General features: G+C 37.3%; 1 protein-coding gene across 2 annotated transcripts in view; it reads right to left on the minus strand.

The window, feature by feature from the left end:
- Positions 1 to 3,728: 3,728 nt before the first annotated feature.
- The window catches only part of kcnh1a (potassium voltage-gated channel, subfamily H (eag-related), member 1a), a 57,559-nt gene continuing 47,585 nt past the window's right edge, over positions 3,729 to 13,702 (minus strand). For both annotated transcript variants that reach the window (XM_042010835.1, XM_042010834.1), the window contains one exon: positions 3,729 to 7,447. In XM_042010835.1, coding sequence (XP_041866769.1) covers positions 6,578 to 7,447 — 870 coding nt within the window. In that variant the 3' untranslated portion in view covers positions 3,729 to 6,577. The remainder of the gene's footprint in view (positions 7,448 to 13,702) is intronic.

Raw genomic sequence — 13,702 nt, forward strand, 5'->3', positions numbered from 1 at the left:
TATGTCCTGAGGCTGCATTAAGGTCTGTACCTGAGGTGGTGCAGGGTGAGATTGGTGCAAACTGCCGTGAACCCAACTAAAAGGCTCACACCTGAACTCTGTGTTATGTACAAGCTCTAAATCAAACTCCCCTTGCTGCAGTTATTCCACGGTGGACCAGGCTTTGGAAACTGAGATGAAGTTTCTTTTCTGGCCAGTGTACACTTCATTAAACTATAGAAAGACGAGCAGAGCAAAAACCTAAAATACATCATTTTCAATTTGATAGTTAATCCTTATATAGTGGATAGATGCACAGATTTACTGCAAATAGCTGTACTGTCATTGCATATAAAACAACATAACTTTGCAGCAGCACTCCAAGTAACAGCAAATAGTGAATGAATAATTATAGCCATAAAAGTCAATCATAGGAACAGTTAAAAAAGTAAAAAAAGAAAAGTTTTAAAAAAAGTTATACTTGTCCATTAGCTATGTGTATGCTTGTTATGATCCCCCCCTTCCAGATTTAAGACTGTGGTTTTTAACAAAAAGACTTATAAAGAGCTACAGTATCAGTCAAAAATTTGGCATATCTCAGCAAAGCATACAGGGTGTCCCTGCACGTTTTACAAGTGCCAGGTCTAAACAGCTCTTTGCAGCAGTAAGTCCAGCAAAGACATGACTGGAGGTGCATCTGGAAAGGGAATTGGGGAGAGAAGGATGATGTATGTCACATAGACTATAGTGGTAACAGATCTGATGTAGTGATGAATGGCTTAAGACTTGATCCTTTTGCTTAAATTCAGCACTAAAATGTGTTTTTACCAGAACTTGTCAGCTTTAATCTAATAACATACATGCAATTCTGTCAGTGAGTAATTAGTATTGTGCATTCAAGAAGGTGTTGTTCTGTTAAACCTCAGCTGTTTCCATTAGTTGATTTCTGTCCTCAGGATTATCACATCTGTGGCAGTAAGTAGGATCAGTGTGAGCAGGGGTCAGCAAGAAATCCTCTTAAATGAGCACAAAAACTGTGAGGTTTATCTGACATAAGAAGATCAGCAGGAGAATACACCTGCTGAGTTACACCTTCCTAGAGATGCGTCCTCCTCAACACCAGCTGAGAAGCCACAACACATTAAGAACAACACACACGACACGATTCATTCCTCAGACAGGACGCAGTATGTATAAAATATTTATTATGAATAGTAGTACAGTGTGTCACAGTTCATAACAAAGAGTTCCCATTGTGCTTAAAATAGTACATTTCTCATTACAGGACATGTGAATACAGAGGCAAGTGCATAATACATAAACAGTACACCAAGTTCAAACATTGCTTTTTTTTGTCCTTAAGAATCTAAACATTGCAGTATAACTTGTGCATATGTATACATCTGTACCTTTGGGAAGGGTTTTCAGGCAGCTTTCTAAAGCTGACCACAAAAATAGATCTTTGTTTAAATGGTTTCAGAGGAGCAACAGTGGTTTGGATTATCAACACTGTTTTTCTCTCTGCAGGCTGGAAAAGGAGTTTGGGACAATATTATGAAGGCACAGGTTTGCATGCCTCTGAGTCGCATTCAAAGGTAATGACTTCAGTCACTTCTGGTTAATGAGATGATGAGGCGCTGTAGCTTATTCATATTTTTGTCTCTGTTTGGGTATTTATTTATAAATGATATAGCAGAGAGCTAAATATTGCTTTTAAGCTTCTTGCCTTTTATATTAGAGTGGATTGTACTCCATTCAAGCATATTTATGATCAGATTTCCTTTTTTTTTGTTGTTTTTTTTTTTTTTTAAGCTAAAACAATAAGTTTTACTGATTTGAAAACAGTGTGATCAATTCCTTTTCTGTTGGAGACAGCTGAGTTTAAAGTAAACTCAAAAAATTGTACATTTATTGTTAAATAAACTTGAGAATTCAGTATATGCAACACAAGAAGCCAAACTTAATACAGTCACTGGTTTAAAATGAAAATCTAAGGTTTTTTCTTTTTCTTTTGTAAATGTTAACATTTTTGTCATTCATGTGTGTCACTGGTGAAGTTTATTTTTACTTTATTGAAAATATTTCGCCTAAAGCAACCTAAAAAAAAACACAATTTACAGTTTTCAAACAAAATATCTATTGAAAAAAATATTTTTTGTTGTTTTATTACAGAAAAAAAGAAAATATTAGCACCTCATTAAGGTAAATTAGTCAATTTGGGTGTTTTTTTAATTGTTTTTTTTCATTTATGTGATATTGAACAGACTTGCAGTTTCAGTTTTATTTAATTTGAGGTTTAATCCTAAAACTGACCAAAACTCACAATCTGCAAAAAATTGAGTAATACTTTACTGTTAAGGCTTGGCAGTTCTCGGCTTGAGGGCAGATCACAGCTGTCCCAGACAAGAAATCCTGTTTGATAGATTGATTCAGAGAACAATTGACCTCAGCAGAAAGCTGGCAGGAGGTTACAGAAGGATGTCTGACTATGCAATAAATTTAGTGCCTAAAGAACAGATTATTGGAGAATCTGGTGGGGTTTCTTTTCTTTTTTTTTTTGTTTTACCATAAGCAGTTGTTTTCACATTTCATATTTTATGCAAATAAGACAACAAAACTCTTTTTGAGTCGATTATTTTCTGGTGTTGATGCTAGTGATCATACCACATCTACTGCTGCAGTTGTTTTTGTACTAAACTGATGACAGGAACGTTACTTTCTTCCTGTGGATAACATTTTTAGATGTACAGATGCTTTTGTATATGTGGGCTTTAGTTTACAGTAAGTGTAGCTGATTTTGCCTGGATGCTGTTGACTCACATGCATAAAGCTGAGTTTAAATTTCTGTAGCTCAGCAGGCAGCCTGTGTGTGTAGAAAACATCTCTGTGGTATCAATATTCTCATCTCACTCCATGACCTCCTTTCTAAAAATGTCTACACCCTCAAACTGGTCTAAGAATACAACATGCTACTGATGCAAACATGCCTGTTTAAGCAAAGTATGTGTTTGTATGTGTCCTGGAAGCCATATCAAAGCCTCAAGCACACAATAGTATGAAATTTTCTTTCCTATTTATTATTTTTACCATTTAAAACTTTAGGGGACAGTTTGTTTTTTCTTTTGTCCATCTGGCATATGTTTCTCATATGCACCAAACACTTATCATAATGTAATACATTTTTATCAACACTGTCTTAGATTCAAATCTTTTAAAAGAAATCTAAGAACAGCTTTTGTTACTTGGATGAATAATTGATATGCTTTTTCACAATTTCTAATTCCTTTATTTCACTAGAGTGACTAAATTCCTGTTTTACTGTCTGACCTCTTTTTCTCTCCACTTGATTTGTGAACTCTTTACTTGTGAGCAGCAGATTTATAAATTATCTGTGGCCACAGTGATGTGATTTTCAGGCTTTTTCTATTCTTAGGTGGAAATTCTTGCGGAAGCGGACCCAATATGACCCACAAACACTGGCTCCAAACCAAACGAGTTCTCACTTCTGTGAAGGCATGCCCATTTATTTTTAACAAACTGAATTTTTGATGGAAATAGAGGCAACAGAAAACTCAGCATCTTTTTTTTTTCCACTCAGCCATGTCCATCTTAGCTTGTCTTTTGTCTTGTTAAGAGATAAAAGCATGCATGGAGCATAAATTATCCAGATGAATAATAAATAATATATAGTAATGTTTTTTTTAACACATCTAAAAATATTTCTACTGTATACTAAATATAGATTTAGCAAAGCTCCTGCTTCTACAGTGACAGAATTGACCAAAAACCCTTTGGTGTTATGTGTGTTGCGTGTGTTTCTGTTGACTGCAATCCATCTCTTTCAACCTTTTATCATCTATAACAACACTTTTCAATGAAAATTAATCATATGAGTTTAATCTGAAACTTTTCCTATTAATCTTTGATTTTAAATGACACTAAGTGACACAATTCTACTTAAAGAGCTAACTGGTCTTTCAATATCACTCCACACCACCACTCCTAGTCTTGATTTACTTAATATTTGATATGCATAACAATATTCTGTTTTCATAGTTTGTTATCTATTTTATTCTTATTGTTTTTTTCAGATAAGAACATACCTGACAGTGCATCCATGGTTAGCAGGGTTTTGGATAACAATATAATTTAGTGAGATAAAGTTTAATTTTTAAATTAATTGTGTGATGTTGCACAATTATATTATTAGTTCAAGATTTATTTAGTGTTTGTTGATGTGACATATGAAACAATAATTACATTTAAATGAATTGTTTCTTGTGGAACTGAAATAATACTTATGTGTAAAACAAAAGCACACTTTCAAAGAAAAAGGCAAATAACATATTTTAATTATTTTGACTGGACTGACCTGGCCCAATTCACTGTTAGCAAAAAAAAAAAGAAATGTTTAAGGAACTAATAAACATACAACAAAATCTTTTATTAGTGTCTTTCACAGCACCACCTGGTGTGTGGATGCCTTAAGCTTGTTTACATGTGAACAGAGCTGCTAGTTACCCTTAATTAACTTTGCTCATAAAATTAACAAATAAATTAAAATGATATCTCTGTAGGTGTAAACAGTAACTTTCCTGATATTATCCAAAAACTTTTTACAAATCCTTTAGTCAGCAAAAAGGAGCAATAGTTTTAAGTTACTGGTTAAATACAAAAATGTCAGCAAAGTCCTCTTAAAAAATCATTTACGTTTTATATCTTTGTGATGATAGATAAATTTACGCCTTTGCACTTAATGGTGCAACATTTCAGTTCATGCCATTAACCGTGATTTGGCAATATGTACATAACAAATTTTCTAAACACTGACTATAAATACATAAATGTAATGCAGTGTAATGTAAACATGCATCATTAGCAGGGAACAGGCACAATACAGCTACTGCAGAAAAGGGGTTGTTTAGTACTATCATTACTATACAATTATATGTAAATGTAAACCTATTGCTTTAAGTTGATAGTTGTCTTTTTTATCTGATATAAATTGGCTGTTGTTCAAACATTATTGTCATATACTCCTGTAGATGTCTCCCAGTTTTATTGATATTTTAGATTCTGTCAATATGACCTTGTCTTTAACTTTGTCTCTTGTTTTATCAAACAAGGCTAAAATGCCTTTTAATGAAGTAAACATGGAGAGGTAACACATTTAAAATATCTTTTCATATTTTAGAGAAAAACTAAATTAGGATCACATGGACTCTGTTATACAGTTACATATAACAGGGATAGTACATGCACAACCATTCAAAAGAAAGGGGTGTTGTTCCCTTAAGGCTTAGTCAATCAGAAGAAAGTAGGCTTATAGGGAAGCAGTTCAGGAAACAGAAAATGAATTACGGGGCTGCATAAGGGGGCAGAATTAGGTAAGAATTGCACTGTGAATCATGCAAAGTGGAGTCCAAGAATAACAGCTGGGAATTTACGTACATGGGGATAGAAATATTAAAACATGCTAAATGGAAGCTGGCTTAAAATGTAAAAATTTATGTCCGGGACCATTTAAGTGAAAAACCCGTTACTATAAACAGATGCTAATGAATTAGTGGTCTCATCCGCTTTATCAGAGCTTATTTTTTTATGTAAATATGTTTTATTTTTTCAAATATTTAGCTAAAGGGCATTCCTCGTTATGTTTATGACAGTTATGAAAGAAGGAGCATATCCATAAACCGGCCCGTTTTCTGCATTATTTAATAATGTATGCATCCCTGAAGCTAAAAATGCATGACTCTCATACAATACTGTATTATGTATGTAGCTGTAGTGTTCATAAATGAGAATAACAAATACACGACTTCAGGAAAGATGGATAATGACCTCAGTGCTGCCTGACTAGTTAGCATTTAAATTCATTTTTCATCAAGCACATCTATTTGTGGTTTATGGAAATTACACTGTAAGCTCTACTCAAACATGATTTTGGAAATCAGATTGCCTGGCCAAAGTTATCTATTGTATAATTCATAATCATCTTGACAGCTGATTTAATAAGAGATGTGTTTGAAGAAATTACTCTAAGATGGTTTCAAAATGGGCAAACTATGTCCTTTCTCACTGTCAAAGTGAAATGATGCAAATGACTTGCTGTGCAACGTCAATTAATGAAATATGCCCCATCTGCAAAATGAGGCTCACATATATATGACATGCAAATAACCTCATATGCATGATTCAATAACAAATCAATGGTCCATGCTGCCTCCATTGAAGCCTCTCAACAGAGATACAAGATCTGTCAAGGAATCCTAAAAAAATCAAATTTTGCTAATAATTTCTCCGTCTCAGTGCAGTGGAATAATAAATCAACCCTATGTACAAACGTAGAGCTGTCAGGTTTTATTTAACCTCCAAGTGTTCACTGCTACAACACCAAAGTCTTGGCTACGACCTTGACTTGCTAACATTTCGTTAACCAGCGGGTACACCTCTACAATAAAAGGCTGGCTGATCTTACAGACCACAATGATGCCTATACATGGTGTGCCCAGTGCAGCCTCAGCTATCTAAGTATTTTGATATTACTAGATTCCAGCTGAGTTCAAGGTTTATTGTTACCTGATAAGTCTTCCATCCTTCAAGAAAAGATGTCCTCTTTTTCCAGTTCTGGAGAGGCAGGTCTAGAAATGTCAAAAAGAGGCTGTGGAGAGCCAGTGCTTGATTTCCTGGCTTTAAGAAGTTTAAGTGCTTCTGCAAGTTGCGCCTCAAGGCTGGATATTCGAACATTCAGGTTCTTAAGGTCATCCTTGAGCTCAAGCTTGAGTTCCTGAAGTGAAGCCTGAAGTGTTTGCTCAGGAATGGGATAAAACGTGTGCCTCGTTTCTGGAGGCTGAGCGGGACTGCGGTCCTGAGGAGTCATGCGAAACTCACCTACTTTGTCCAGACGCAGGTCACTTTTAGTGATACCACTGTCACATGAGTCTGTCTTTTTTAGAGATGTTTGTGAGTCATGCGCAGTGGTCCGTTCAGGTAAAGTCTCCATGGATTCTGCTTTAGATACTTTGCTCCAGTTGTCGGGTTTGGCCATGGACTCCTTGAAGCGACCCCAGCCTTTTACTTTGACTGGTTCTGCAGCTCGGCCTCCTACCAAAGAAATGGGTGAGGGCACCTGTAACTTCGCCTTTTCTGAAGGTGTGCTGTTTGGTGGTGTTGAAGGTGAAGGTGTTGAAGATGAGGGTGTTGCTGGACTTTCAGTTACTGTGACAATGCTGGTAGTTGAAATGGCTGCTTTAGCCATTGGGACATCCACATAGACCTTGCCCTTCTCAATATCTTGCTCATCCAAATCAGGTTTCTCGGTGGCCATGCGGGCTTCCTTCTGCTGCCGAAAGCGCTGAAAAAGCTTTCTTACTGGGTGATCTGGTGGCAAGTTCAGAGGGGCTTCGTTTTTACGCCTCTGTCGTTCCTCCTCCTCTCGTTTCACATCACTGATCTTCCGGAAGACAATCTACAAGAGAATTTAAAGTACTTATGACTGAAACTGCTTCATAACTGTAGATCTGAATAATAGAAAACACTGGTATTTGACAGCACATTAACAACGCAACACTTTGTAGCCTCTACACAAAGTCGGTCTTAAAAGTGAACAAAATTTCAAATAGACCAAAAGAACATCATTTCAGGTTCTATCATAATGATTGTACAGTTTGTATGAGGAAGACTGTCGATATTTTAAAAGGCACAATCTCTCTAAATGTCACATTTAGAGAGACTATTCCCCAAAGACAGACAGAAAGTTCACGTCAAGCCTTTGGCTTCAGTGGGTGATGCACAGTATCCAAACCACCCACCCCAGCAACTGTTAACAGGAAACTGTACATTAAGGACAAAACTCTTTAGGAATGATTTGTTATGTCTTTGTTAAAACTTTCAAAATTGCAAAAACTTTGCACATCAAGCCCATAAATAAAACCATAAAAAACACAACTGACAAAGTTATGCACTTTGTTTTCTAGCACCAAGCACTTGAAATTATGTAAATAAAATTGGGTTAACTGAGTAGCCTATTGAGAATGGCCAATCATCTTTTATGAGTTTGGTTTCAGTATTGCCAGCAGGGTGTCAAACTGGAGCTGTTTGACACCCTGTCAGCTGTAACAATAGCGCTAACAACAATCAGGATGATTTCTGGAACTATTCTTGACATAAACAGATTGGCCCAGTGTTTACTGTATGTTAGGAAATAAGAGGAGCTTTAGCTACCTCACTACTTCACAACTACATTTTAGCCTAAGGCAAATATCTGGAACTGGTGGATTAATAAAACTCATTGTACTCAGTGTGCAAGTTTTCTGTGTATGTATTTTTGTTGGAGAACAATTTAAACAAATGTACATTAAAATACAGATCTACTTCTACAATCGCCCAAGGAAAATTATTAACAGAAGCATGGCGATTCAAACCGTTTCTTCCAACGGTTGTTATGGGAAACGTGAGATCGCTAGTTAACAAAATTGATGAACTTCAGGTGCTAACCAGGTCTCTTAAAGAATACAGAGAGTGCAGTATTATGTGCTTCACTGAGACATGGCTGCATGAACACATCCCAGACTGTAATGCGTCTGTACACGGCTTCAGGACGGTCCGTGCAGACCGCAATAAACAACTCAGCGGGAAGCTGAAGGGAGGTGGAATTGCGGTGCTGGTAAACCAGCGCTGGTGTCATCCTGAACATGTCACTGTTAAAGAGAAAATCTGCAATAGAGACATTGAACTGCTAGCTGTGAGTCTCCGCCCGTATTATTTACCCAGAGAGTTCACATGCGTTATTCTGGTAGCGGTATATATATTACCTGGTACCGCTCCAGACGCAGCCTGTGATGTCATTAACTCTGTAGTGGCCAGGCTTCAAACACAACATCCAAACGCATTTGTGGCGATCTCTGGAGATTTTAACAACATCTCCCTCTCTGCAACTCTACCAACTTTCCAACAGTTTGTCAGCTGCTCCACCAGAGAAAACAAAACGTTGGACTTACTGTATTTTATGCAAATATTAAAAATGCATACAGCTCCTTTGCCCTGCCACCTTTAGGAAGATCAGACCATAACCTAGTTCTTCTCTCCTCCTCCTACAAGCCCATCGTTCAGCAACAACCAGTCATTAGAAAGGCTATTAGAACCTGGTCTAATGAAGCTGAAGATGCTCTGAGAGGATGCTTCGAGGCTACAGACTGGAACGTCCTATGTGAACCTCATGGAGATGACATCAATGCCTTGACTGAGTGTGTGACAGATTATATTAACTTCTGTGTGGACAGCACCGTTCCAACAAGAACAGTGAGGTGCTTCCCCAATAACAAACCCTGGATCACCAGTGACCTGAAAAAGCTGCTGAACATCAAAAAGAAAGCTTTTAGGGATGGAGACAGGGAGTTATTGAAGTCCACACAAAAACAACTTAAAACACAAATGAAGAAGTGCAAGGAGGACTACAGGAAGAAGTTGGAAAGTAAGCTTCAGAAAAACAATGTGAGGGATGTGTGGTCAGGAATGAAGAAGATCACTGGCTTCGGGATAAAGGAGGATCAGACTGATGGAGGTCTGGACAGAGCGAATGAACTGAACATGTTCTTCAATAGGTTTAGCTCACCTCCTGCTTCAACCCCAACTAGCCACACACCCTCCATGAGCCCACAGCTTTCCTGTCACACCTCCACTCTGTCACCCTGCAGCTCAGTCAAGGACCTGGACACAACCTCATCTCCCTCCACATCAGGACTTCCTGAAACCTCCTCTGCCTCCACCTCCACTCTGTCTGTCTCCTGTAACCAAGTCATGCAACAACTGGTGAAACTGAACCAGAACAAGGCTGCAGGTCCAGATGGTGTCAGTCCCAGAGTTCTCAAGACCTGCTCAAAACAGCTATGTCCGATTCTCCAGCACCTGTTCAACACCAGCCTGAGCCAGAAAAGAATCCCGGTGCTGTGGAAAACATCCTGCCTTGTTCCAGTGCCTAAAAAACCACAACCAGCTGAACCAAAAGACTACAGACCAGTCGCCCTGACATCTCACGTCATGAAAGTCCTGGAGAGACTCTTACTGGCTCACCTCAGCAAGCAGGTGAACACCTTTCAGGACCCATTACAGTTTGCATACCGTAATGGGCTTGGGGTTGAAGATGCAATCATATACCTGCTTCAGAGAGCCCACTCTCATCTGGACCAGTCAGGCAGCACTTTGAGGGTCATGTTCTTTGATTTCTCAAGTGCTTTTAATATGATTCAGCCTGCTCTGCTGTGTGAGAAGCTGCAGAAATTCCAGGTGGATCCCTCCACAACCACCTGGATTTACGACTACCTCACAAACAGACCACAGTTTGTGAGACTGAAAGGTTGTGTGTCTGAAATGGTGGTCAGCTGCACTGGAACACCACAAGGGACTGTACTTTCACCATTTCTATTCACGCTGTACACCTCAGACTTCCAGTACAACTCTGAGTTCTGTCATCTGCAGAAATACTCTGATGACTCAGCAGTTGTTGGGTGTATCAGTGATGGACAAGAAGCAGAGTACAGAGAACTGGTCGGTCAGTTTGTGAAATGGTGCGGTGACAATCATCTCATCTTGAATACCAAGAAAACAAAGGAGATGATTGTTGACTTCAGGAGGAACAAGAACACACATAGAAGTGTTTCCATCATGGGAGAGGAGGTGGAGGTGGTGGAGGAATACAAGTACCTTGGAGTTCAGCTGGAAAACAGACTTGAGTGGAAAAGCAACACTGAGTACATTTACAAGAAAGGTCAGAGCAGACTCTACTTCTTAAGGAAGCTGAGATCTTTTAACGTCTGCACCAAAATGTTGCAAATGTTCTACAGGTCTGTTGTTGAAAGTGCAATCAGCTTTGCAGCAATCTGCTGGGGCAGCGGCATCAGAACCAGAGACTTGAAAAGAATTAACAAACTGATCAAGAAAGCCGGTTCTGTGCTTGGAGTAACTCTGGAGCCGCTGGAGTTGATCATCAAAAAAAGAATTCTGTACAAGCTGACGAAGATAATGGAAGATCCTTCACACCCTCTACACAACGCCGTGACGAAACAACAGAGTGTGTTCAGTGGGAGGCTTGTTCAAGTCCAATGCAAGACAGAGAGATACAGAAGATCCTTCCTTCCAGCAGCTATCAGGCTGAAGAACAAAGCCCTTAATTAATTAATGTGATTGTTTTACTTTACTAAAAAAAAAAAAAAAAAAAAAAAAAAAAAAAAAAAAAAATTACTACTACTACAATATTGAATTTCCCTTTGGGATTAATAAAGTATTTTTCATTTCATTTCATTTCATAATGTAATCATTTTTTGTAATAGTTTTTAATAAAATAAAGGTGCCACATCACCGCAGAAGTTACAATGCTAGACTAAGATCTAGTCGCTAATGCTAGCATGAAGATTAGTTGTGCAAAAATAACAAAATCAGTCTAACACCATCATTTAAACTTTTTTTTTTTTTCTTTTTTACCCTGTCCTGTCCAGCGTCCTAACATACAGAACGGTGGTCTGTGTGCCATATTTTGCTTGAAAGATTTACTCTACCAAGGGAGACGTTATATACATGGCTGCCCTTGATATTTTTATTATTTTTATTGTAATCTTATTTTCTTTATCATTTAAACTTAACCACTAGGATGTGACAGTTTATTGTATCCATAAAAAAATGATTAACAGCAAATATTTGAACCTGCAGCAACTTACATATTATATGTGTATTATATTGTTCTTAGTCTGTATCCAAGGCTAAGCTAATTGGTTAGCTGACTGTAGTTTTATGTTCAGGAATCTATCCTCTCATTTTATTCATTAGTTAACTAATTAATTCTGTAACAACTGTCTAATATCTAAAATATTATCTAAAACAAACCTCGTTTTGGCATTTCATTCCTGTAAATGTTTTCACATACACTACCAGTCAAAAGTTTGGACACGTTTTCTAATGGAACATTGTGTCCAAACTTTTGACTGATAGTGTATCAAGCAAATTATTTTCATTAAGATGATAGTGGCAGATTTTTAATTTCAGCCCTGTTTTTCATAAAAGCACTGTGCAAGGAACCAAATAAGCTTATTTTTTATGTATTTCTATTTAATTAAAGAGGAGCACACAGCCGTACTTTGTACAATGCTTAAGTGTTTTTCCTTGTCAAACATACATTAGATAAACAAGAAAACAAGGGTAGCATATGGGGTTGTCATAGAGCTGGTCCAATATCCCTAATAAGAAATAAAATAAATTTACTTGTGACCACGCATGACAATAAAATAATAAATGAAAAGTCATAAATCATCTCTGAAAAGGAAGACAGTTTCTGTTATTACATACAGTATTACATTCCCACGCTTGGATCGCTTGAATGGAAGAAGTGCAGGTTGTATTGTCTGCTGTGCTTTTCCATTTAAAAATACAATCTCAAGAGTTGCTGTTAAAGAAAGCATTTGGCTACTCATTCAATCCATCTCTGGATTTCCCGGCTGTAGACATTCAGGAAGCATGAGGCCCTGGTGAATCTTGACTTGAGATTGTCTCTTTATATGCAGGCAATGCAATCTTGCACTTGGGCTCTCTTGGGCAGACTAACCGTATAAATGAGGTAATGATTGGTAGCTACACTTGTGTTGTTCATCACAGCTGCTCACTTCTAAGAGAAGGATATAAGAATGGCTTTAAAATATGGTGACTATGTAACAGGACTGTTTTATTATCAAGTGTTCACATGGATGAGCTCAGGCAGCATAGCTGGCCAGGGCATAAGATAAGATAAGATAAGATAAGATAAGATAAGATAAGATAAGATAAGATAAGATCAATGATCAAAAATCAATGTGCAAGGTGCACCTTTTAACCAAATTACTATATTATTATACTGTATTTATATCACAGTACTGTGGGTTTCATTAGTGACAGAGTTCCTAAATTTCCCAGCTATATTTAATCACCTGCATGAGGGGTTTGCAGCAAATGTATATTTAAAAAGGTAATAGGACACTGAGATTGTATGGGTGAAAAATTACAAACATGCTTATGTTGCATCTGATCTGAATGGGTTACAAATAGATTATGGATTTGCACTTGCAGCTTTGTTCTATTCCGTTTCACATGTGCCCAAACATGGCTTCTTTTCAACAACTCTTTCTATAATAATACTCTTTCAGAGTTGAATTACATACACTGGAACTTATCCAAGAGGAAACATATCAACCGTGTTAGTGATTGCAAGCACATTTTAACTGAGAGCAACTGGTGTTTGTTACTGAGATACACTTTCATTTATTGTTGATGTTACAGTCAAGTGAAAGCAGCTCTAGACTTTTAAAGTTAGGCTGACTGTCCATTTGAAAAAAAATCTGGCTCCATTTGAAAGTGACAGTGGTGATTCATTTAGTTAATTAACTGTCCAGTACTAACATAATCCATTTAGCTAATACTGATGGAGCCTCAGGCTACAGTTCAATAAATCCTTCCTTTAAAGGCTGCAATTTTTAGCTTTCATTTTAGAAAAATTTTGATTCAGCTTTAAATCTTTAAAAGCTGCAATTAGTAATGTTGTTAAATGCTGAGGACAAACATTGTGTTTTCCATTAGATTGAATGGAAAAGTGTGTCCAAACTTTTGACTTAGTGTATATTTTTATATCTCAGTATTTGTAATGCAAATGTTTGACACAATCTAGACTTAAAATAAGAAAAACTAAAACTGCAGCGTAAAGCCC

The sequence above is a fragment of the Melanotaenia boesemani genome, chromosome 16, assembly GCF_017639745.1.
Source record: "Melanotaenia boesemani isolate fMelBoe1 chromosome 16, fMelBoe1.pri, whole genome shotgun sequence".
Taxonomy (NCBI): domain Eukaryota; kingdom Metazoa; phylum Chordata; class Actinopteri; order Atheriniformes; family Melanotaeniidae; genus Melanotaenia; species Melanotaenia boesemani.